The sequence below is a fragment of the Dermacentor silvarum genome, chromosome 2, assembly GCF_013339745.2.
Source record: "Dermacentor silvarum isolate Dsil-2018 chromosome 2, BIME_Dsil_1.4, whole genome shotgun sequence".
Lineage (NCBI taxonomy): Eukaryota > Metazoa > Arthropoda > Arachnida > Ixodida > Ixodidae > Dermacentor > Dermacentor silvarum.
The window spans coordinates 202017964-202039356 of NC_051155.1; the positions used below are offsets into that span (position 1 = coordinate 202017964).

The window sequence follows — 21393 nt, forward strand, 5'->3', positions numbered from 1 at the left end:
GACCGCGTCGCGAAACAGAGAGGAAGAAAAAAAGAAAGAAAATGGTGGTATGTCATCGAGGCGAGGGCCTCGATGACATACAACCGACTATGAATTCGACTATGAATTCGAACACCCCTGCTGGGTGCAATTGTTTTCACAACAAATCCATGCAGGGGCGCTGCATGGATTTGTTGTGAAAACAATTGCACCCAGCAGGGGTGTTCGAATATCCGGATACGAATCAAATATACACACACATACATACATACATAGACGAAAGGCGCGGCCTTTCCACGTATACGGAGCATGGTTTCCCGTCGGCACAATGTTTGTCAATGTCGGCAAAGACCGATCGAAACAATTCCCATACGCGACGTGGGCAGAGGTAACGGCGACAAAATCACGCACTCGTATGGAAAACGCGAAATCATGTGCGAAGATCCGGAAAACATCGTATCGGATACGCGTGTTTACAAACGCCATATTTACGCGTGTTCAACCACGCAGTACCGAGATACGCACACAATCTGACAGCGACGACCTTTGTACGCACGCGCTCTCGCGGTAGTTTCCGGCTGGTCGCCCGCAGACCCGAAGGGCGCCTTAGTACGCGTGATCTCGGGACCGATCACCAATGAACCAGCCGACGAACAAATTAACGGCAAGCTTTCCGCGACGGCTTGGGCCCTTTGAGCACATGTCGACCACGGCGAATTTTCGTAATGACCACACTGCCTATATATATGCACAGGGCGCTGGCAGACGGCGTTCCGGCTGTTTCAGCTTCTTAGAAGATCTGCTGATGCCAGCTGCTTGGGTACGGTAGCTTGGTTTACGAACTTACGACAGAAATGAGAGGCCATTCTGAACAGCAACAGGATCACGGTAGCGTTCAAAAGCATATGGCATGCACACTTGTACATACCCAGTTGAAAAAACAACAATTGACTGCAATTGGCTTTTCCAATAGGGATCAACTGGAACTAATAGGAACCAATTGGAAAAGCCTTACTTCCAACTGGTTACGAACGGGTCAGAGAAGAAACCAATTGGAGTTACCAAGTGGAATGAACTGGACCCAATTGGAAAATCCCTAGTTCCAACTGGTCACGATGGAGTCAAAGTATGACCAATTGAGTCCAATTGGACTTGCCAATTGGGATCAACTCGGCCCAATTGGAACGAATTGGAAAATCCCTAGTTCCAACTGGTTACGATTGAGTCAAAGTTAAACCAATTGAGTCCAATTGGACTTGCCAATTGGAATCAACTCGGCCAATTTAGGACCAATTGGGAAATCATTACCTCCAGTTGGTTACGATTGAGTTTAGGGATGCAACCAATTGACTCCAATTGGACGTGCCAGTTTGAACCAGCTAGGCCAACCTTACATTCCCAACTGAGTCTAATTGGACTATGAAAAGTAATAATTAAACTAGAACATAACCAACTGGGAAATCATACTTCCAGTTTATGAATCCATTCAGAGGAACTGAAATGAGTTATAGCTATACATGCATGCAATACTAAAGCTATAGCAAACCTGTTTCTGACTGCTGGAGTCTTATTTAAGTTTGCTTTGTGGGGTATATAGGTGTATTGGTATCGCCCATTGGTGCAATTGGTCATTCCAACAAAACCAATTGGTCACGTTCCAGTTGGTCCAATTGATCCAGTTTTGTACTAATTTACGATTGGAAATTTCCAATTGGTACCAATTGGAAATTTCCCAATTGGAGTCAATTGTTTGTTTTGACAGGGTATACGTATTACATGCATATATATAACATGCAGAACGCGGGAACGCAGTTGCCTCGATATCAACGCTGGTTCGATAGCATCGTGAATTCGTGACGTTTCCTGCAAGATATGATTCCTCCGCTCGCTATGCTATCAGGCGCTGCTGTCAGTATGGAAAGCTTGTGCTTCCGGTGCCCATAGGTCACTAGGCCTAATCGGTGATGCTTTGGTGGGTGTTGGCAACTGAAGTTACGATTTGATGCCGATTCGATATAGATATATTTGCAGTGGTCGCACAACACTCAGTCAGCCGACAAACCGCTTCACCAACAAAACCGGTGGTACGGGGTGATATCTGTTGCGACTGCGAGTCCGTATAGACGTGAGAAGTTACGCACTATGGTGGAGTACACAACGTCCTTCGGCCTTGGTCGACATTTAGGACTATTTTACAGCGAAGCTGTACATGACTAGGATCTAGCAGATCTCGTCTCCGGCGACATAGACCACCAATGCGGTCTGATCCTGGTGATAGTGCAGAAAGGGTCCAAGTGCAATGGCACGTACCCCTGTGGACTACGGGTGATGGATATATATATATATACACAGGCGGGGAATATTTATGGGTTTATGTATAAAGTGCCTTAGCACAGGTGTCAAACCGGATGATGGATGGCCCATTCTTATACCCCTCGCCACCGCCGAAGCCTCGTTCACAAGTGTCGATAGCGATACTCGGCGGTGGCACTTCCCACCAATCGTGGTGGCCCTTTGTCTCGTGACGTAGAGATTGCGCCAGCGCTGTTATGAGCCGTCGCCCTTTTGACTCGCCTTGTTCGCCCGGAGGAAGAAGAGCGGGAATTGAAGGAGCGCTAACGCGCACAGAAGCGCGAATGGGCGCGAAAACGACGTGAAGCCGCTAGCTCCAGCTTCGCTGGACTTCCCTATTCGCAGGGTGCAAGGGCTCTGCTTTTTAAAGAACAATTCGTTTATGAATTTACATTATGTACAAGAACATAGGAAGGACGATGAGAAGTTCAGTTTGGGTTTAAGCTGCCTATCCCCCAAATGAGCGATCGTCTCGTCCCTTCCGTGTTCCCGGTCTCGTCATCACTCTCTAATCCGATGCTAGGAGACAGGTGACACCATATTCGGCCAGTTAAACGCTAGGATAACATATGTAATTTGTGGCCAACTCAGAGGTCCGCTGCACTCCTCCGAGGAGAGCTTAGCCTAAAACGTACGCAGCGACACGACGTTATTGCGCACGAACTAGAGAAATAGTTATAGAAAGACACCGAGGACACATAATGACCCCGTCGCAAAGACGGACGGGGCAGTAATTTTGGGTCCGTCGGGCGTATTCCATAAGGGCGTATGCGTCCAATTCGCGTTTTTCCTAGTCGTTCCAGAGATGGGAAGGAAAAGACAAAGGCGCACGTGTCATTGACGGGAGAGCCCGCACCCCTCTCAGTCGGCGCGCCTTGACACTTTACGGGCTTGGTAGCAGGCCCTCATTGACTTGGGCGGCTTGTAGCGGCTGTAGTATTTCCCCGTGACGTACCCTTTGCTAGGAGCAAATTTGCGTCTCGTCGTTGGGGTTTAAGGGCGAAAGTCGATAATCAACTGCCGCATATTTGTGCCCCGTGACGTGGGTCCAACGCATGATCACAACAGTACCAATTACGGTATCAGCGTTGCTCACGGCCGCGCCATCTTTGCGATACACCGTACGGAGGCCTAAATATATTTCCGGATGCCTCTTGTAGACGGGCGTCAGTCTCATTCTTGTGGCCAGGAGCAACGCATCAAAAGGCTAGCTTTGGATCGGGCGCGAAAAAGTCATATGACTAATGCACTGACCGTGCGGCTGCAGATGCATTTTCACGGATGACGGGTAGACGCGGACGGGCAAATCGCGCAATATAGCGCTGGCCTTGTTGACGCGAGGAGTGGTCAAGCCCAGCCACGTGATACGACATCGGCAATTTCGTGGCTCGACCAACACCACCTAGATAGCACAAGGCCTAGGCACTCCGATCATGACGTCATGCTACCTGGCCCGACTGCCATAGAATCTAATGAGGATGCTCCCGCGTAAGCAACAGTGATTTTGACTTCACCGCTTTCGTCACGCCAGCCTTGGCAGTGGAAATTTCGGGCCAGGTAGCATGACGTCATAGGTCGGAGTGCTTAGGCCTGTGCTAGCTATCTAGGTGGTGTTGGCTCGACGGGTGACTCACCTGTCATAAGAAAAAAAAAAAAAAAAGGTACGTAGAAGTTTCTAAGCAATTAAATATTAACTGCTATGAAGCAGATGAAGCACTAAAAACCACATTAGTGTTCAAAACAACTTCACGATTTCTTTAGCTTGATTCAGAGGGCAAAAGTCACTTGATTATATTCAACAGACATTGTGTACATATTGATATATTTTTTTACAAACCTTCGTATAGGAACTGAGCTCTAAATTGCTTGCATATTAATTTGGTGTTCTCATTTAAGAAGAGCAGGGTTTCACTAATTGGACATCTCGATTCCTACAGGTACCAAAGTTATAGACAGCTAGCAACGTTCTTGTTAGGCATAAGAGTTGACTCCTCACCATATATGCGGAAGCTGGTTTTCTTGCACTATACATAGAAGACATTAAACTTAGTTTAAGTTTTCGAATATTCGATTCCATGTTCGTTTTTTTTTTCGTTTTTTTTTTACTAGATTCAATATCATTCAGAATCTGCTAGAAACAGTGCTAGCTGCAACCCCTAGAAACAGTGTAGCTACAAGACCACAGAAAGACTAAATAATACAGCACAATGTTTCGTCTTCCTGTGGTCCTATAGCAAGAGCTGCTATTTCGAACGTTCACGTACATATTTTGCTCTTGAAATCTGACTTTTCCGACACCTTCAATCCACCCCTCCCACTACTGTGGCTTAGCGTTTGTGGAGTTTTCCTGAGCAGAACTTAGCTTGACGTAGCTGGCCTTGACGTTGGCTGAACATATCTTGAGGAATTGTTGCGCTGCAAGGACTTCCACAAGGACAATAGGACTCGCGTAGTAACCACTGATCTTTAAAGTATAGAGATCAGTGGTATTGACGAAACGGCGCGTACAAGTGGAAATTGCCATCTGGATTCTGGAACTATACACCTAATGTACAACCATACAGGAAATTGAAACATGATAAAGGGAGTTGCAAAAGTGATGTAGATAAGGCGACGGAGGTACCTGTACTAAAGCATGACCCAAATATTCCCAACAATCTATAGGCTTCCCAATTCCTTTATATTGACTTTACGCTTCGCTCTTGCTTTCTTTGTGCCTTCAATACTTTTCTACATTTTATGCATGTTTCCATTTCCTCCGTGCTTCTATGTTTAGTATGCAGTGCAGCAGCTGATAATTTGCACTTGTGCCGTTTCATTACTGAATTGTATTGTCCTTGCGTAGGTCGTTGCAGCGCAACAATTTTTCAGGATTTCTGCTGAGCAAAAGTTCGCGAGTTCAATTCGCAACCGCTGCAGCCGCGTTCCGATGGGGCGATTCCAAAAACGCTCGACTTTGGGCTGAAGGACTTCCAGCTGGTCGAATAATTATTTCTCCCCAAGCATGATTTTCTTGCTCACACATGTGCTGCTTGTGAGTAGTGCCGCACATTTATTGCTTCAGAAAACAGACTCCGACATCACGAGCCGCATAGTGGCCTAAACTTTGACGGAGTCGCTGCATACGTCTACGGGAAAAAGGCCATGAGTTCTCTAAGAAGCGTGTGTCGAAAGATAGGCTTATCTGGCACCATCTTTCGCCGCACGGTGCCAAATTGCACTGATATTTACTACAGGAGGAGAGTCGAGCAAGGAATCCATTCCTACTTTCGCGCCTCCTCTCGGACGCTATCTCTAGTCTCCAAATCGTAACGCGGGGTCCTCCATGTGACAAGCGCCGCACTAGTGATATCCGGAGCAGCCACAAGTCGTCGCGTCCGCTACTCGGCAAGTTTTTCACTGCGCACACAAAAGTTTAGTCGTGTAGTAGGCACGGTGGAAGTGGTAGTAGGTGTTCACCGTGCAGCACCATGCTCGCCAAATTTTCGCGCTCTGTGCATTTGTGTTCTATCCGATCGCTTGACGGGTTTCGTATCAACGCGGTGCGGCGAGCGTCTCAAGGAAAGTGTCTGGACATCTCTGGCATTTATCCGCCGATTACGACTCCCTTCGATGCCAGCTCGGGTCGCGTGTCATACGAGAAGCTCGAGCAGAACTTGAAGCGCTGGTCGTCACTGCCGTTTCGCGGTCTTGTCGTGCACGGTTCTACTGGAGAGTGTGTGCTCCTCACGGTCGACGAGCGGCTCGAGATCGTACGCCGAGTGAAATCTTCGCTGCCTGACGACAAGCTCCTCATCGTGGGCGTGGGTCATGAGTCTACGCAGGCCACGATCGAATTGGCGGCCCATTCAGCGAAGGCCGGTGCGTCGGCCGTGCTTGTCGTTACGCCGTGTTTCTACAAGGGACGCATGACAGCCGACGCCCTCGAGAAGCATTTCGCCCGGGTGGCCGACGAGAGTCCGGTGCCTGTGATTCTCTACAGTGTGCCCGGTAACACGGGCGTCGACCTGCCTGCCGACGTGGCGATAAGTTTGTCGGCGCACCCGAACGTGATCGGCATGAAAGACAGCGGAGGAGAGATCGCCAAGATCGGCTACATAGTGCACAAAACGAGACAGTCCGGCTTTCAAGTGTTGGCCGGCTCCGCTGGATTCCTACTGCCTTCGCTACAAGTCGGCGCTGTTGGCGGCGTGTGCGCTCTGGCCAATACACTCGGCGCTGAGGTCTGCCGCCTGCAGGAGTTACACGAAAGGGGAGACGCGACGGAGGCTCGTAACTTGCAGCACCGACTGATTGCGCCGAACGCTGGCGTGACAAAGCGGTTCGGCATTGCGGGAGTGAAGGCGTCCATGGAATGGTTTGGGTTATACGGAGGTCCAGTTAGGTCGCCCCTTTTACCACTTACCGAGGGCGAACGGTCTGAATTGAAGAAGATATTCACGGAAGAAGGATTTCTGAACCCGTAGACAGTGCGTGTTGCAGTGCGGAACGAGCTAGCTCGTGTGAAATGTCGCGAATGCTGTTATCGTTGTTGCGTTGCACGCATAAAATATATTTGTCGATTTATATTCTGCGCGTGAAAAGAAATGTATGAAAATATTGTCGGTAGATAAAGTGGAACCAGTCGTCATAATAAGGTATACGCAAATTTAAAGAATTATAAGTTGGGGCTTTACGTCCTAATGTAACCGCCGGAATGATGCCGCCGCCACCCGAAATCCGACTACATTTGAAGGAAGGCGCAGGTACTGCGTAGAAATTTGTGTCTTAGGGAGAGGCCATGATAGACAGGGAAATGGGGGTTGGCGACCACCGGCCAACTCTCCTGACACTGATGTCAATCATAGAGGTATTTCCCATATGACGGTCTTGAGCGAGCAGGCTGAAACTTGCAGCGAAATTAAGCTAGCGAAGTAAGCATATGGTATTTTTTTAATTCGAAAAAAAAAAAAAATGTGCTCACGTCGCCGGTATGTATATGTGTTCTAGATATGGTTACAAGACTATGTCAAGCGTAAAGGCAATGTTATATCAGGGAGGGTATTCTGTAAGAGTCTAGTGGACTGTCCATTTCGGCTGTCGTCGATTGGCTCCAGCTGCACGAGCGAGGAGGATTGAGACTGACTGGCTCCTCGCTCGTGCAGCTGGAGCCAATCGGCGACAGCGGAAATGGACAGTCCGATAGGTGGAATCTTACAGAATATATATATATATATATATATATATATATATATATATATATATATATATATATATATAATACGAAGGGTTTCGCGCCAGACCCGAAGGTAAAGCGTTCAAAAAAAAAAAAAAAAGCCGAACGTTATTGCATATCTTTTTACTGACGTTTGGGCCGGAGGACCGGCCTTCGTCGGAGTGGCTACAAGTGTAGTCGCGTTACAGTTATACGGGTGTTTCATTTTAGCGGCACCAAAATTTTAAAAAATTGCCTGCGGCAGATAGCACAATTATAATCCTTGATCTAAACTAGTCAATGACGCGGCAATTACTTCCACGAAAAATTGAAATACCTATTGAATAATTAACATAATTACGCTAATGAACTTCTTAATTAATTATTTTGCGGCACATCTTTCTATCTACGAATTATAGCCGCCGAGTTCGCAAGGCGTATCCACTTGGAACGAATTCTCAGGAATGAACCAGTTTTGAGATATTAATTTTCAAAGTGTCCGACTAAATGCGTGGGCGTTCCAGTTAACTTTTTGAGGAAAACGCTGTTTTATGCATTGCCTGCAGGTACGCGGGCGCCGATTTTAGAAGACGTTACGAAATCGCGAATGTTTTTTGAGCGTCGGTACACTGCTCGAGGCGCCTCTGGGAAAATTACTCTGTCTTTCAGTTTGACTTAGAATATTTTGATGCCGTTTGAGAATGGCGGAAACATTCCGATTTGACGCTTAGTGCGTCAAAATAAGGTAAATAGCAGGAGTAGTCGCCGCCGGCTCTGACTTCACGAGAATATCTTCCCTTTTCAAGTTATTAGCTCGTTTTATTGCGTTATCAATAATGTCCTTAGGGTACTGGCGGTCCACGAGTGTACGCTTTAGCTCTGCACAGTTAGCATGCTTTCTTCCGCAGAGCGGAAGACAACACTCGCGTTCATTTTATGTACTCGTGTGCAGCTTGTACCTTTTTAGCACCGCATGATTATGTGATTTCGTGAAGTGATGATTCCTATCTCCTGTGATTTTTAGAACTGCCCAGCCATATTTACATTTTTTTTCACCGTGTTCTGATATCGCTTTCATTGACTAGTGCTTGATTATGCGCATGTCGTGTGGGACAAAGCGACAAGTATCTAGTGCCTCTACAAACTGTAACGCGACTACACTTGCATTCACTCCGACGAAGGCCGGTCCTCCGGCCGAAACGCACGTCAGTAAAATGATTTGCCATGACGTTCGTCTTTCTTTCTTCTATATATATATATATATATATATATAGTAGTAACTGGATTTTTCAATGGGCCAAGCGTATTTAGGAAAATCAGAAGCACAACTTCGCGGTTATCTTAGGTTTATTATTTTCCCAACAGTTTCGGTCGGTGGACCGACCTTTTTCAAGGGATACAGGAAAATCTTGCAACAGTCTTTTTATATCTTCAGGTAGAGAAAGAAGGCGCCTGTTGCAAGATTTTCCTGTATCCCTCGAAAAAGGTCGGTCCACCGACCGAAACTGTTGGGAAAATAATAAACCTAAGATAACCGCGAAGTTGTGCTTCTGATTTTCCTATATATATATATATATATATATATATATATATATATATACGTAGGTTATTATTATATTAAGTATATGTAAATGGTATTATAGTAGTAGCAGTTGGCAACCGAGGCACACGGACCGCGCGGGCATGGAGGAAGAAAAATATAGGAGGGAGCATTACGTCACGCAACCAGCCTTGGCAAGCGACCGCTTCGTGTAGGCAGCAGTGGTGGCCCAACACGTGACCTCTTGCGTCGCGATCACGGAGAATTGAGATTTGGTGAGACGTTTGGTCACCGGTAGTTTTTAGTCCATGCGCGCTCGGCCGGCAGCTGCTCACATGCAGGAAGGAAAAAGATTGTTCCTTGTTTTTGTTTTTTTCCTTGGTTTTGTTTTTCTTTATTTCAAGAGTTTCAAATGGTTTCGAATGGGCATTGAAAAAAAAAAAAAAAATCAACCGGGGGTACTCTAACCTACCGCGCGCTCTGACGTATGCTCCTTGCTGTGACGTTTTTATCGCGTGTTGGGTCACCACAGTCGACGACAATCGCGTTGCGTTTAAGAAGTGAAGCGTCACTGTAAGTTTTTTCTTTTTCTTTTTACATGCATCAAAAGCTAATCAAATTCGGTGCGGCGGTTACCGAGAAAAAGCTACAATGAATTCCGTAATGAGTGCTCATGGCGGCATGCAGTCAAGTGGCCGCTCGTTTATTTTGGTCCTCGTTGAGTTGCCTTAGCCTTAGCATGACGTCTTTTAGATGTTTCAGTCTCCGGAACCGGTATGCGGTGCCGCACTGGCTCGCTTCGTCGGCGTCGATGTCGAACATGGCAACGCCGGTTCCCGTGTTTCCGTGGGCTCTCATGTGAGAAAACGCCAGCTGCAGCTGCGGGTGACAAGACTCGAAATAAATTGTGGGGCTGACGTTTGTACGATTACTGTGCTTACGTCATGTATGGTATAGGAGGTAATTAACCGGACGCGTGAGTATAGCCTCAGTGGCTTTGGTAATATCAAAAGCAAGCAATGCAAGGATATGCACTAATACTGATTTCAATTGGCTCGTAGCTTGATCACGCGTCGTTTCCACTTCTCAGCTTTCGTTTATAGAACAGAGAGAGAGAGAGAGAGAAAAAAAACAAGAACCAGACAGCACACGCGCTAGTTTTTAATTGACACTTCTTAAACATTGGCTTGCTAATAAAGAACGCATCGTCGGTCAATATAGCGCAATGAACGACTTTGGTGGCACCGACAATCAGCGTGTGGCGGAAAGGGTAACAATAATAAAGGACAAGGGTAAATACAAGAGCACAAGTGGCTCGAACGTAAGTGAGAGCTGTTTATGTTCGGAAGATAATAATATGCAAATTATAATACTCTGATATTAGCTTTTCCGAACGTCGTAAGTAAAGAAAATATAGCGATCCCTATAATAGGTCCAGCAAGTCGGCTTGTTTCCAACTTGTATCAACGTGACCTTTGCCTTCGTACCCGCTGCTGGAAACATTACATTACGACTGGTGCGAGCATAGAGTTTCCTTCAGTAATCACTAGAGGGAAATGTGGCGCTGGTGTCTATAAGAGCGGCAAGCATGGCGGCTCGGCCAACATGGAAATGACGGGTAGTACTGCATGGATTTGCCTAAACTTCATCCTTCTGGCTTCGAACAGCTCTGTGACTTTGAAATTTGATCTTTTTCAACAAGATATTGCGTTATAAATGTAAGAAATTGCATTGATTATGCATGTGCCAGAAACCAATTGCCTTTTATTGTCTGCGATTCTGCGTTTAGGAAAACACGTTTTCCTGGAAATTGCGAAAGGTAAGCGGAATATACCGGGGCGTGTTTTTTTTTAAAAAAGACTATATATACAGAATTTCTAAACATCATCTGTGGCAGATAGCACAATTGCTGCCACTGAGCTGGAATACTCGAAGAGGCGGACATGCATCACTTGCACGAGAAATCGAAATGCGTAATCGACTCAATAAGAAATTTGCACTCGCCGTGGCTGCTAAGCACGTGGTTGTGGGATCAAATGCCGGCCACGGCGGCCGCATTTCGATGGGGCCGAAATGCCAAAACACCCGTTTATTTAGATATACTTAGATGCTCGTTAAAGAACCACAGGTGCTCCAAATTATTCCGGATTCCCCCACTAAGGCGTGCCTCATAATCAGACCGTGGTTTTGGCACGTCGTAAAACCCCATAATTTTAAAGAAATTTGCACTAAATAAGTTCTTTATTTACACACACTACATCATATTTTCAAATTTGCAAATTGTATATAGCCAGTGAGTGCACAAGGTGTATGCACGCCATGACACGACTTTCTACATATTCATTCTCGAAATGTGCGACGAAATAAATAGGTGTTCCAGTTACTTTTGTGCATTCAATGCATGCAATGACGTTTTGTTAAAGTAAGTGCAACGAAAGTGTGTTTTTGCCGCAAGTGTGACGCCGCATATCTCGTAACCGGTGCCATCCTCAGAATTTGTTTCAAGTGGATACGCCTTGCACAAACTCACCGACTGCGATTCGTGAATTGCAATATGTGCAGTAAAGTAATTAGTTTATAACCTAATTAATAAAATTTTGTTAATTAGCCAATAATACATTTCATTTATTGCGCAAGTAATGTCAAAGATTATAATTTTGCTACCTGCCACAGACAATTTTTAAAATTTATAACATTAAAAAAAAAGACAGCTGTTATAATGCCTCAAGAACGTCTCAAGCCATAAGCACGAAGATCAGACAAATCCATGTAATAACCATCATTCGAATGGTAGCGGAACGATCGCAACGACCTAGTAATTATTGGAGGAAACTCTATGGGTGCGAGACGGGGGTTTTCATGCTTGTGGTGTCACGCGCTATATGTTTCTTGTCAGAATGTCGCCATGAATTTCAACTCATCATCTACCATGCGCTATTTCAATGTCATCTCAATTACTGTCACCTGATATGGAAACCACATCTAAAACCAACATTAATAGACTTCTCGTTCTGGAAAAAAGAACAATAAAACTTATAGCTGGAGTCAATTACAGAGCTCCTATATACAACTATTTTCTTAAGTACAATATTCTCCGTGGACATTCTTTTTAAAGACAGGTTATTATACTCCGGGAGAATTTTATCTGCCTAGTGTGTCCGAAGATATCGCAGCTCTCTCTAAAATGGCACGCATACATCAATATATTTCTAGGAGACAAACAAATAAACTATTAGTTCAGCGTGTGAGAACAAACTAAGGTGAACAGAGCGTAGAATATTTATTGCCTGCAATTTTAAATAGGTATGACGTCTTCCATGATGTTTATACTCTGTCTTCCACTTCCTAAATTTAAGCCATATTTTAATAAAATTATCAAATAATACTGTTTTCTAAAACATTGTGTTTGCATTTTTCTTGTATTCAATTTTGTTGTAGATCTTCTATTCTCCAATATTTCATATTACATTATGTGTCCTTTTGAAATGTCATTTCGTCATTGCCAGCTGGCATTAATGGCAGCTGGTCTCTGCGTGCCGCCCCTGTGTAATTTATGCCGGTATTTGTTTTCTGGGCCCCAGGTGTCCTCAAGCTACTTTTTGTAGTTTTTTATTGTCTGGGGTCGATTCCCTAATTTACTGGGGCGAATGAAGGATTCATTCATTGATTTGATGGCTAGAAATAACTACATCCAATTTGTATAATCCGAGCCAATCCTGTGCAAACTGAACCACTAGTTTTTTTTTTTTTTTTGCCGCCCACTACGTCAAGACTCTTCGTTTTGCCAAAAAATGCGCAATGAGATTCCTCACTGCCGCTTATCTGCTTCACGATAGTGAACTTAAGCTACAGCTAAATTTTGCTCTTTCTGCCGGCGGTCAGCCGCAATTTCGGCCGCCGCCTGAAAGCGAAGGTAGCGGCAACAAACAGCAGAAGCATATATGAAGGCAAGATGCCAACCTTTCTTGTTATGGACTGTTCGGTTTCGTAGGTCCTCCAGGTTCTGTCGGCTTTTCTGTAGTCGTAATGTATCCCGACCTTCTTTCCCTTCGTACCTACCGTGAAGTTGGCCCCTTTGCAAACCTGCAGAGGAGAGAATGTCCGAAGTGCAATTTTAAGTGAACGTGCATAAGCGATGGAATTACACACCAGCCTTCTGTTTGAGACCGGGCTACGCGTTCCGCTTGTTGTCAAAGGCGGTCCGTTGAAGGACGTAGACGGAAGTTTTTGGAATGCGTGGTTGTTATACGTGCCGTTTTGAAGTCATATGGGACGTGCACAACATCTACATGAAGTTGTCATTTTTTGCAGTTTCACTTTCCTTTTTCTCTATTAAGACTGTAAAGATTATCGTTAATTTAGCCGTTAACTGTAAGTAAATAAAAAGAAACAGCAGGTTCCGCTGTGCTTTCCTTCGCTTTAATATCTATTGGCTTCATATGATTGTTACCCTTAATCAAGCATGACTGCGACTAGGCGTCGCTTTCACGCGCAAATATTTGCACATCATTGGACGGACAGACTCCCCGGAATGTTCAGTGTGTGGTGTTATAGAGACTATAGACCATGTGCTCGTGGTGTGCCCTGAGTATGCAAGCGAAAGACTCACACTGGCAGCCACCTTGAGGCATTTATATAATAGACCACTGTCGGAGGACCTCTTGCTAGGCGCAGGGCCACAGAGTTGTCAGACAACAGAGGCAATGCGTGCTTTTTCACGCTTCTTAGGCGACACGGGCCTGGACTCACGCTTGTGATAATCATCTGTGCAATGTGTCCTTTCACCTAGTTCCTCCCATTATCATCCCCCATAATGACCCTCTTTCTTCCCCTCCTCCCCTTCCCTTACGTAGAGTAGCAGGCCAGATGCTCCATATTCCGGCCGACCTCTCTACTTTTTCACATCAATAAACTACTTCTTCTTACCCTTAATCTTCTTGTTTATTGCATAGCGAGGGCTTTGACTTTGGCATGCTTGATGGCAGGTAGAATACGCGGATTTATTGGTCAAACGCGTGCTAGCGTTTATCACTCGCTACGCGATGTCTGTGGCAGTTTAATGGGTGTTCCATATGCGCCTCAATAGACGCGAATGGTGCTGTAACTGAAACCTCCTAGCACTATAGATTATATGAATATGTACCTAAATACTCGAGTAAGTGGCCAGAGGGTCAGCCAGTGCTTTGTCTGCAGCCTAACTGCACACGGTGCTTATTCATATTGTGAGTGCTTACTAGTCTTCAGATGGAGACTGGGATTCAAGCTTTCGTCCACCCAGGCGACGATAGTGCGGCCCAGAAAACAAGGTCATGCGGTATACTCAGATGCTCATTTAGGAGTTCAGTGGCAACCGCCGGTGGCGGCGTGATGGGGTTGCTTGTGTAGGAGCTTGATTTTACTCACTTCAATTGAGCAAGTGGAAGCTTATGGGAAATTGTCTTAAACAACTGATCATTCGGGGTGGGGGGAGGGACTTAACTGAGTGTGGCCATTTCCCGAATCATTACCGATAAGCTAGTAGGCAAATGAGCATATCACATGCTAACCGGCTTTAGGTAGACAGTTTGTATTTCGAATATAGCGACCGTCCCGCTAGCGGACTATGTTTTTTTAGTGCTCTACTGAATCATGAATTTGTTAAAGCCGCAACTCGTGTCCTTGAACAAACATTTTTCACACTCGTCGCTTTGGCCATTCATTTGACATTTCCCATCTGGTAACGCTCTTTTCTTTTTTTGTTTCGGTCATGCGAGAAACTGTTATCCTCTAGTGAGAAACATTGTTCCTCGGATGAATGTGGCCCGTGCTATGCCCTATAGCCAAAGAAAGGCTCAACTTCTGTGCCTCCTTTATAAGAAGTGGTGTATGTACATCACTCGAGAGCAGTCTCTCATGCACCTATTTGGTCAACCTTATCCCGCGCTGTCAGGTTGACCTCCTTTTGAAGCTCCTGTGATTATCTCTATGCAAAATGTTCTACTGAGTCCAGCAACTCTTATCGCCTTTCATGTTAGGTAGAATTACGACTCGTATCAGGTATCAGGACTTCCCGAACATATAGTTGGGTGATGAAGTTTTTGAGAGAAAAAGAAAAAAAGAAAAATGAAGGCTTACTGCATCAAGTCTGCACAACAAGGACGTATTAGGCGCAAAACAGTGCGCCGGACCAATGCCACTCAGTGCCTTGGAAGAAAAAAAGTGAAATGACTCTGCACTACCATCCTTATTCTGTAGACTGTTGCTGAGAAGGCGTAAAAAACTTTTGCGATCAGTTATAGATTTCAATTGTATTGAAACCGTCACATGATTCTAGCTTAATGGTCTCAGGAATGCAGCGTTGAATCATTAGTAGTCAAGGAGTGATTAAATTTTAGCTTCTAAATCGGAATGCGGAGTGTTGCCCGTACGTAACACTGTTCCTCGCAGCCTTTATTAGGACTAGTTCAGCGCGAACCACGAAAGCTGGCTTTTTCTTTTTTCGTTGTTATTCCGGCGGCGCGGGCGCAATTTGACTACGCGTATTATAGTTTCACACAGGGAATTTGGCTAGCGGATTTATTAATAAAATACGTCGGCTGAATGCGCCGCAAAGAGCTGGCTCACTGATCCTACAAAGAGTTTGTAATTTTTCTGCACGTCCATTCTCAAGATTAGTGTATTCGTATTGCCAGGATCGCGTTACGCTTAACGTTTGCGTCATTCTTTCTGTGAAATCGTCAGATCGTCTATTGTGTTATATGGCACAGTATGAACGGTTTGAGAGTAAGCAGCAAAATATAATACTATGATAACGTGCCGTATTATCGTGCAGAATATAGTTGTTTGTAAATTAAAGGATAAAGATAAAGCCGATTATCCAGCGGCGACTGTCCTCGCGCTCACTTACGTCATTCATCGAGAGCACCTGGCAGCGCGCGCACTGCAGGTTGGTCCAGCCATCGATGTTCTTTGCCGTCTTCTTGGTGATGGTGAACGAGAAGACTGCCGCCGTGAAGGAGACGACGTGGTGGATGTCGTACCGGTTAATCACGCGCTTCATGCGCAGGGCGTCTTTCTGCATTAGATATAAAGGAAAAAAAAAGAGAGAGAGAGACAGAAAGAAACAGTTGTTGTTTGAAGTGCTAGCACGTTTTCCTGTGCCATCTCGCTGGCTGAAAACAGCTTGCTTCAAGGCTTCGAGTACGGTGAGATCAGCCCTTAACGAAGCCAAGAACAGACCGGCAGAAATAAATTCAACGGTTGAGGGATGTTCTACGCTGCCAACAACCGCGCTCGTCGTTCGTTCGACCGCACCGTCTCTTATCTCCACACGGCTCTGACCTTTATGCGCATTCGCCGCTCAGTTTCCGTTGAAGCGATAGACCGCACGTACCTTCGCCCGCTCCTGCGGCGTATATATCCGCTCGCTGCCAGCGTTTTGACGGTCGTTGTCTCCAGTCATTCAGTGTGATCTATTCATGTTTGTTTGTGCGCGCTCACACCACGCTTCTTCAATCAGTTAGTAATAGTCGGGCCACATTTTCCAACGCACGCTACACATGCAATGCTGCCCGGGTCGGTAGTGCAGCGCTACAGGTGTGTCCCTTCGCACGCGCTGCCCACGGGAAGCGCTTCTCATCAACACCACCGTTTCACACGCGCCTTCTCGTGGTCATCGAGTCTCTCTTCATGTCGGTCTACTTACGCCGCAGCACACCTGCTTACTTAATCAGCTCATGTTTACTACAATTCATATTGCTACCAAAGCCGCTCACCTTACTTCGTATGACATTGCTGTGTTGCTATCGCATTCATCGCTTCGCCCTTAGGGCGAAACTGTGACATTTTTTGATCACTTGATGTTCTTTTTTTTAATGTGCACCGAATGGACGGTACGCGAGAGCTTTTGCACTAAGCTCCGATTGGAATGTGGCCTCTGCAGGCATGTTATGGCGAATAAGACCCGCCGTGGTTGCTTAGGGGCTATATGCTGTTGGGCTGCTTAAGCACGAGGTCGCGGGATCGAATTCCGGCCATGGCGGCCGCATTTCGATGGGGGCGAAATGCGAAAACACCCGTGTACTTAGATTTAGGTGCACGTTAAATAATCCCAGGCTGGTACAAATTATTCCGGAGTCCCCCACTACGGCGTGACTCATAATCAGATCGTGGTTTCGGCACCTAAAACCCCATAATTAAATTTTTTGTATGGTGAATAAGCGCGTTCTCTTCAGGTCACCAAGGCTAAGCAACGTACGCTGGTCCAGTTCTTAGGAGGCAGACAGCCTCGGGACATTTAAGGGCATATGACTCTTCATTTATTGCAGAGTAATACAGGTGTCCCCTCTCTCATACTCCCCTGGGCCTAACGTTGCCGCCCTTAGCAACTACTAAAACACTCATTCAAGTTCCGTTTTATTTCTGCTGTTTTTGATTTTAATTCGGAAAATGGCTGCAGTTTCTATTTGAAAAATTAATCAGGAAAATATGAAATTTGACATAAAGGGGGCTGTTACTGCAAGTGTAGTGGTTGTCAAAATAAGTGGCGATAAACAGCGTTTGTCCTAACGGAGGACGCTCGTTGTTCTGTCAAAGGCACTCCTTGTGCAACGAAACCCAAGGATTTTCCAAGACCGCCGCTGGACTTACGATGCTGGCGATGTAGGAGTTGTTGGTGTCCTCGTATTTCCAGAAGCTAGAAGGCAGCACTCGGCAGGGCTTCGCCTTCACATTTGTGAGGTGGCTGACAAACACTGTTGGGTACTCGTGTCTGTAATGTTAAAATACGGGAGGGGCCTTTTCTTTAATATTTACAAGTGCAAAAAAGATATTGATGCTTTCTTGGATGCTTCATATACACTTATATACACGTTCGCCCGTGAACGCCACCCCGCACACGTCCGGTAATTTTATTTTCTGCCCAAGAAAGCGTCATAGAGCTGGATCACCGGTTACAAAACTTGAAGGCCGGACAACTTTTGTAAATGCATAATTTACGTGTAGTTGCTCCATACGAGGAGCAACGAATGGTGTCGCGTTGCATGCTGCATGAGCATTTAGTTTTCGTTCAATTTCAGCACCATCGCAAGGCATTTATTTCCGAGGTGGTAATAACTATACTTTGTCAGCAAGCACAAATAAAACTTGCCATTGGATCCCCTATCATTTTCACAAAAAGTGCCAGCTATATGTATGTTTGATTGGTTCATATCGAAAGAAATAAAAAGTAAGCATCGCGTGTTTAAGTCGTTCTGCACTTGCCGAGCTCTAAAAACGAAAACGCCTGGTAGTTTGTGCTCATGTAAATTATTCACATGCCCTCGCACTATAAAAATGGCGCTATAAAAGAAAGGTTGGCAAGACGAGAAGTCGATGAAGAGTGGAGGAGGTGGCGTACACGGTGTCGTAGAGTTGGTTGGCAAATGTGCTTCTGTCCTCTCCTTTGGGTGCGAGAGCAGCGATGATGAAGAAACTGTAGGCAGACTTGTCCAGCTTCTTTACGACGACATCCATGCGCTGCAAATAGAAGGCAAATGTTGCGGAAGCGGCCGAGAAAACAAAATACAGGATTCAATTCCCTTTTCCTTTTCTCTCACCTAGGTGGAGCGGCTACGAGTAGAAGAACGTTTCCACTTATAATCCACTACTACATGTAAGTGGCACCAGCATATATCTGCGATATCTCATTATGTGCGATATGGGAAGAAATTCGCTTGCACGGAAAGAAGGACCTAACTTGGTTCACAGTAATCGTTTAGTGTGGTCCGTGCGCTTATGTCCCTTTGCAGACGGAGACACAAAAGATACAAAGGCAAGCGCTCTGTCTTAAAAAAAGTCACATTGGGAGAGAATGCATAGGCTTGAAGAAACCTCGCAGGAGCGCCACACTTCTTGTTTGTTGCATGTCACGTGCGTTGGTGTGCATATATAGCAGCAGGAGACAGAGTATGGAATGTGGTCACCACGTACGGTGCAAGAATATTAACACGCGCAGTTGAATTGTTTTCCTTTTGTGTCGCCGCACGCGCGATGTCATTGAGAAAAACGCTCACGATATCACTTCGGGTCTACCACTGCCGTTGTCTTTCCTGGAGCTGTGGCCACAAGTAAGTCAGTCAGTATCTACACTAGTATCTTTAGTATCCAGCGTTTGCTTGCTTAGACGGGTTCGACGACCACAGGCCACTATCACTGCCGCACTTCCTTGTTTAAAGGGCAAAAGTTGGCGCTCAAGCAATTTACTTTCGAGCTCTTTGTGCCCTGCCAGCCAGCTTCCGTTTCGCTGTCCCCACGCGACAAACTCTGACTATAAAGGCCGGAACTTAAAGCTGCGACAGATAAAACAGCATTTCGACGGATCAACTTCCTCTAATGCATTGCGCAGTGGCGGCTTACCTATTACGCCCAACACGTGCAAGATCAGTGCAATAGAAAGGCACGTAGGCACGTGCGCGTTTCCAGAAAGTTATTTCCTCGTATATCCCTGACAAGTTCTGAGTATTATTTTGTATGCAGTTATGCCTTCAATTTGAAATCTTTTGCCCTTGATGCTCGCAACAGGTAAAGGAGCCGGACTTAATTAGCAATGTAAAAGCTTTATCTTAACTTAAATCCTTAACAATGCTTACAGTGCAAGGCTTCACGTGGACTAAATAAGATGCTAGGACACAGACAGTCTCTTCTTTCGTCCACGTGAGACATAGTTAAGGAGCCGGATTCGTCTTTCTCTCTCTCGTCCCCCCCTCCCCATCCCAATTTTTTTCTCTTCAACCTCCACGTTATCACTTTAGTGAAACAGGAAAAATGTGGTCACGTACAGTGATGGTGTACTCGATGCGGCTTTGATGATGCTTCAGGTAGGTTGTAATGTCCATGTTGAGGTAAGCCACACCGAAGCCCTTGATGTTGCCGTCAATGAATGGCACGAATATCTCCCTGGGATACATGTGCACGTACTTCTCTCCGTGAACCAAGAAGTCGCCTTCGAGGGACACGGCGAACTTCGTACTCTTCGCTCCTTTGGCTCGTTTCTTGAATTCACTGTAGGTTTCCACTGGAATGGACGCATCGAACCAAATGCACAAAAAGACAGTGGCGCAAATAAATGCGGATAATCAGGAGCAAAAACCTGTAAATCGCCTTTGTTAACATGTTACGAATACGTTTTGCTTATATTTATACGGTTCATACTACGTGGCTTTTTAATGCCAGCGTGAATTTTCTTTAATTAGTTTTCGCCAAAGCTTTACATATGCAAACTGAAAACGTTGTTGGACCTTATAACTATCGCGTCATGTCCATGGAATTAAATTTACCTTGTTATGTCTGCAGCCGCGCAACATACGGGGCGCACAAATATTATAAATTATAAAAAAAGTCGCAATAATTTCATGGCTCAGATAATAAACATTCACATATTTAATAAAAGTTCTGTCAGCGCTGGTAAAAAGATTGTAGCTGTAACATCATTCAGAATATAATTACAAATTAGGGCCTCATTAAATTCGAGTAATCTCTTTCTATGAGCATTTATACACGCACGTAGGCCAACTGGGTTCTTAGCGTACGATGTCTTATTCCGCGTAGGTAATGTAATTATGCTTAATGGAAGTGTTTCTTTTTTAAAATCAGGTTTGGTGCCCTGTAGAATAGCAAAACTTCCAGTATTGCGCGGCCTGTCGCGTCATTGCGCTCACCATTTCCTACTGGACGTTCGATGACTGTCGCGTTGGTCGGGTTTTTGCTACTTTTCGTGCTGATGCTGACCGCACTGTAGATCACGTAATCGCAGAGCCCGTCCTCCGGCAAAGCAGGAGATGTCTTCATCCTGCCCGTGACGCACATCAGAGGCGTCGGTACTGCGCGAAGGAGTTGCGTCAGTTAGACCAAACTTTCATTTCGTTGTAAGCACCGCAATTGTGTATATATCAACTCAAAATAAAATTTACCTCCCCCCCCCCCCCCCCCCCCCACCTCATCAACAGCGAGCGCCTAAGCCTCTTGGAAACTCTTAACATGATTACCTAATCTGTTTCGCGACAGAGAAAAGAATACTGCAAGGTAACAAGCTGGAAGAATTCAGGAAAGCAATCAATTGGTGTTCCTTCTTCAAAATATGTGGAAGGAGATATAAGTGCAATGGTTCACAAAACAAAGTGCTCAAAAGTTGATGCAAGAAACCTTGCGGCCTTACCCTGAGCGGCTTCATACAAAGTAGTTTCTTCAGGTGCCAGCGTGACTGAGGTGAATGAAAGAAAAAGGCACAAGAAACAAGAAGTACAATGGCGCTTTCGAATGCACTACCATTTTACGGTTAGCTTGCAAGGCACTGGGGCTAATATAGAAAGCG

The 21393-nt window shown here is 45.5% G+C and overlaps 2 protein-coding genes across 2 annotated transcripts; one reads left to right on the forward strand and one right to left on the reverse strand.

Annotated features, from left to right (window-relative positions):
- The first annotated feature begins 5238 nt into the window (after positions 1–5238).
- Positions 5239–7364, forward strand: LOC119442461 (4-hydroxy-2-oxoglutarate aldolase, mitochondrial). The gene has a single exon (XM_037707357.2). The coding sequence runs from the start codon at positions 5802–5804 to the stop codon at positions 6795–6797; it is 996 nt and encodes a 331-aa protein (XP_037563285.1). The 5' UTR covers positions 5239–5801; the 3' UTR covers positions 6798–7364.
- Positions 7365–9503: 2139 nt separating this feature from the next.
- LOC119441205 (uncharacterized) lies at positions 9504–18557 on the reverse strand. The gene is made up of 5 exons (XM_037705859.2): positions 18442–18557; positions 17694–17814; positions 15952–16119; positions 13026–13148; positions 9504–9944 (listed from the first exon to the last, which is right to left on the reverse strand). Exons 1-5 carry the CDS (start codon positions 18555–18557, stop codon positions 9753–9755), a joined length of 720 nt encoding a protein of 239 aa, XP_037561787.2. The 3' UTR covers positions 9504–9752.
- Between the last annotated feature and the right edge of the window lie 2836 nt (positions 18558–21393).

Coding starts and splice junctions, on each gene's coding strand:
- LOC119442461 (XM_037707357.2), top strand. CDS start 5,802: ATGCTCGCCAAATTTTCGCGCTCTGTGCATTTGTGTTCTATCCGATCG.
- LOC119441205 (XM_037705859.2), bottom strand. CDS start 18,557: ATGGATGTCGTCGTAAAGAAGCTGGACAAGTCTGCCTACAGTTTCTTC. Junction 17,815..18,441: donor AACCAACTCTACGACACCGT/GTACGCCACCTC, acceptor TTAACATTACAG/ACACGAGTACCCAACAGTGT. Junction 9,945..13,025: donor AACAGTCCATAACAAGAAAG/GTTGGCATCTTG, acceptor TGTCACCCGCAG/CTGCAGCTGGCGTTTTCTCA.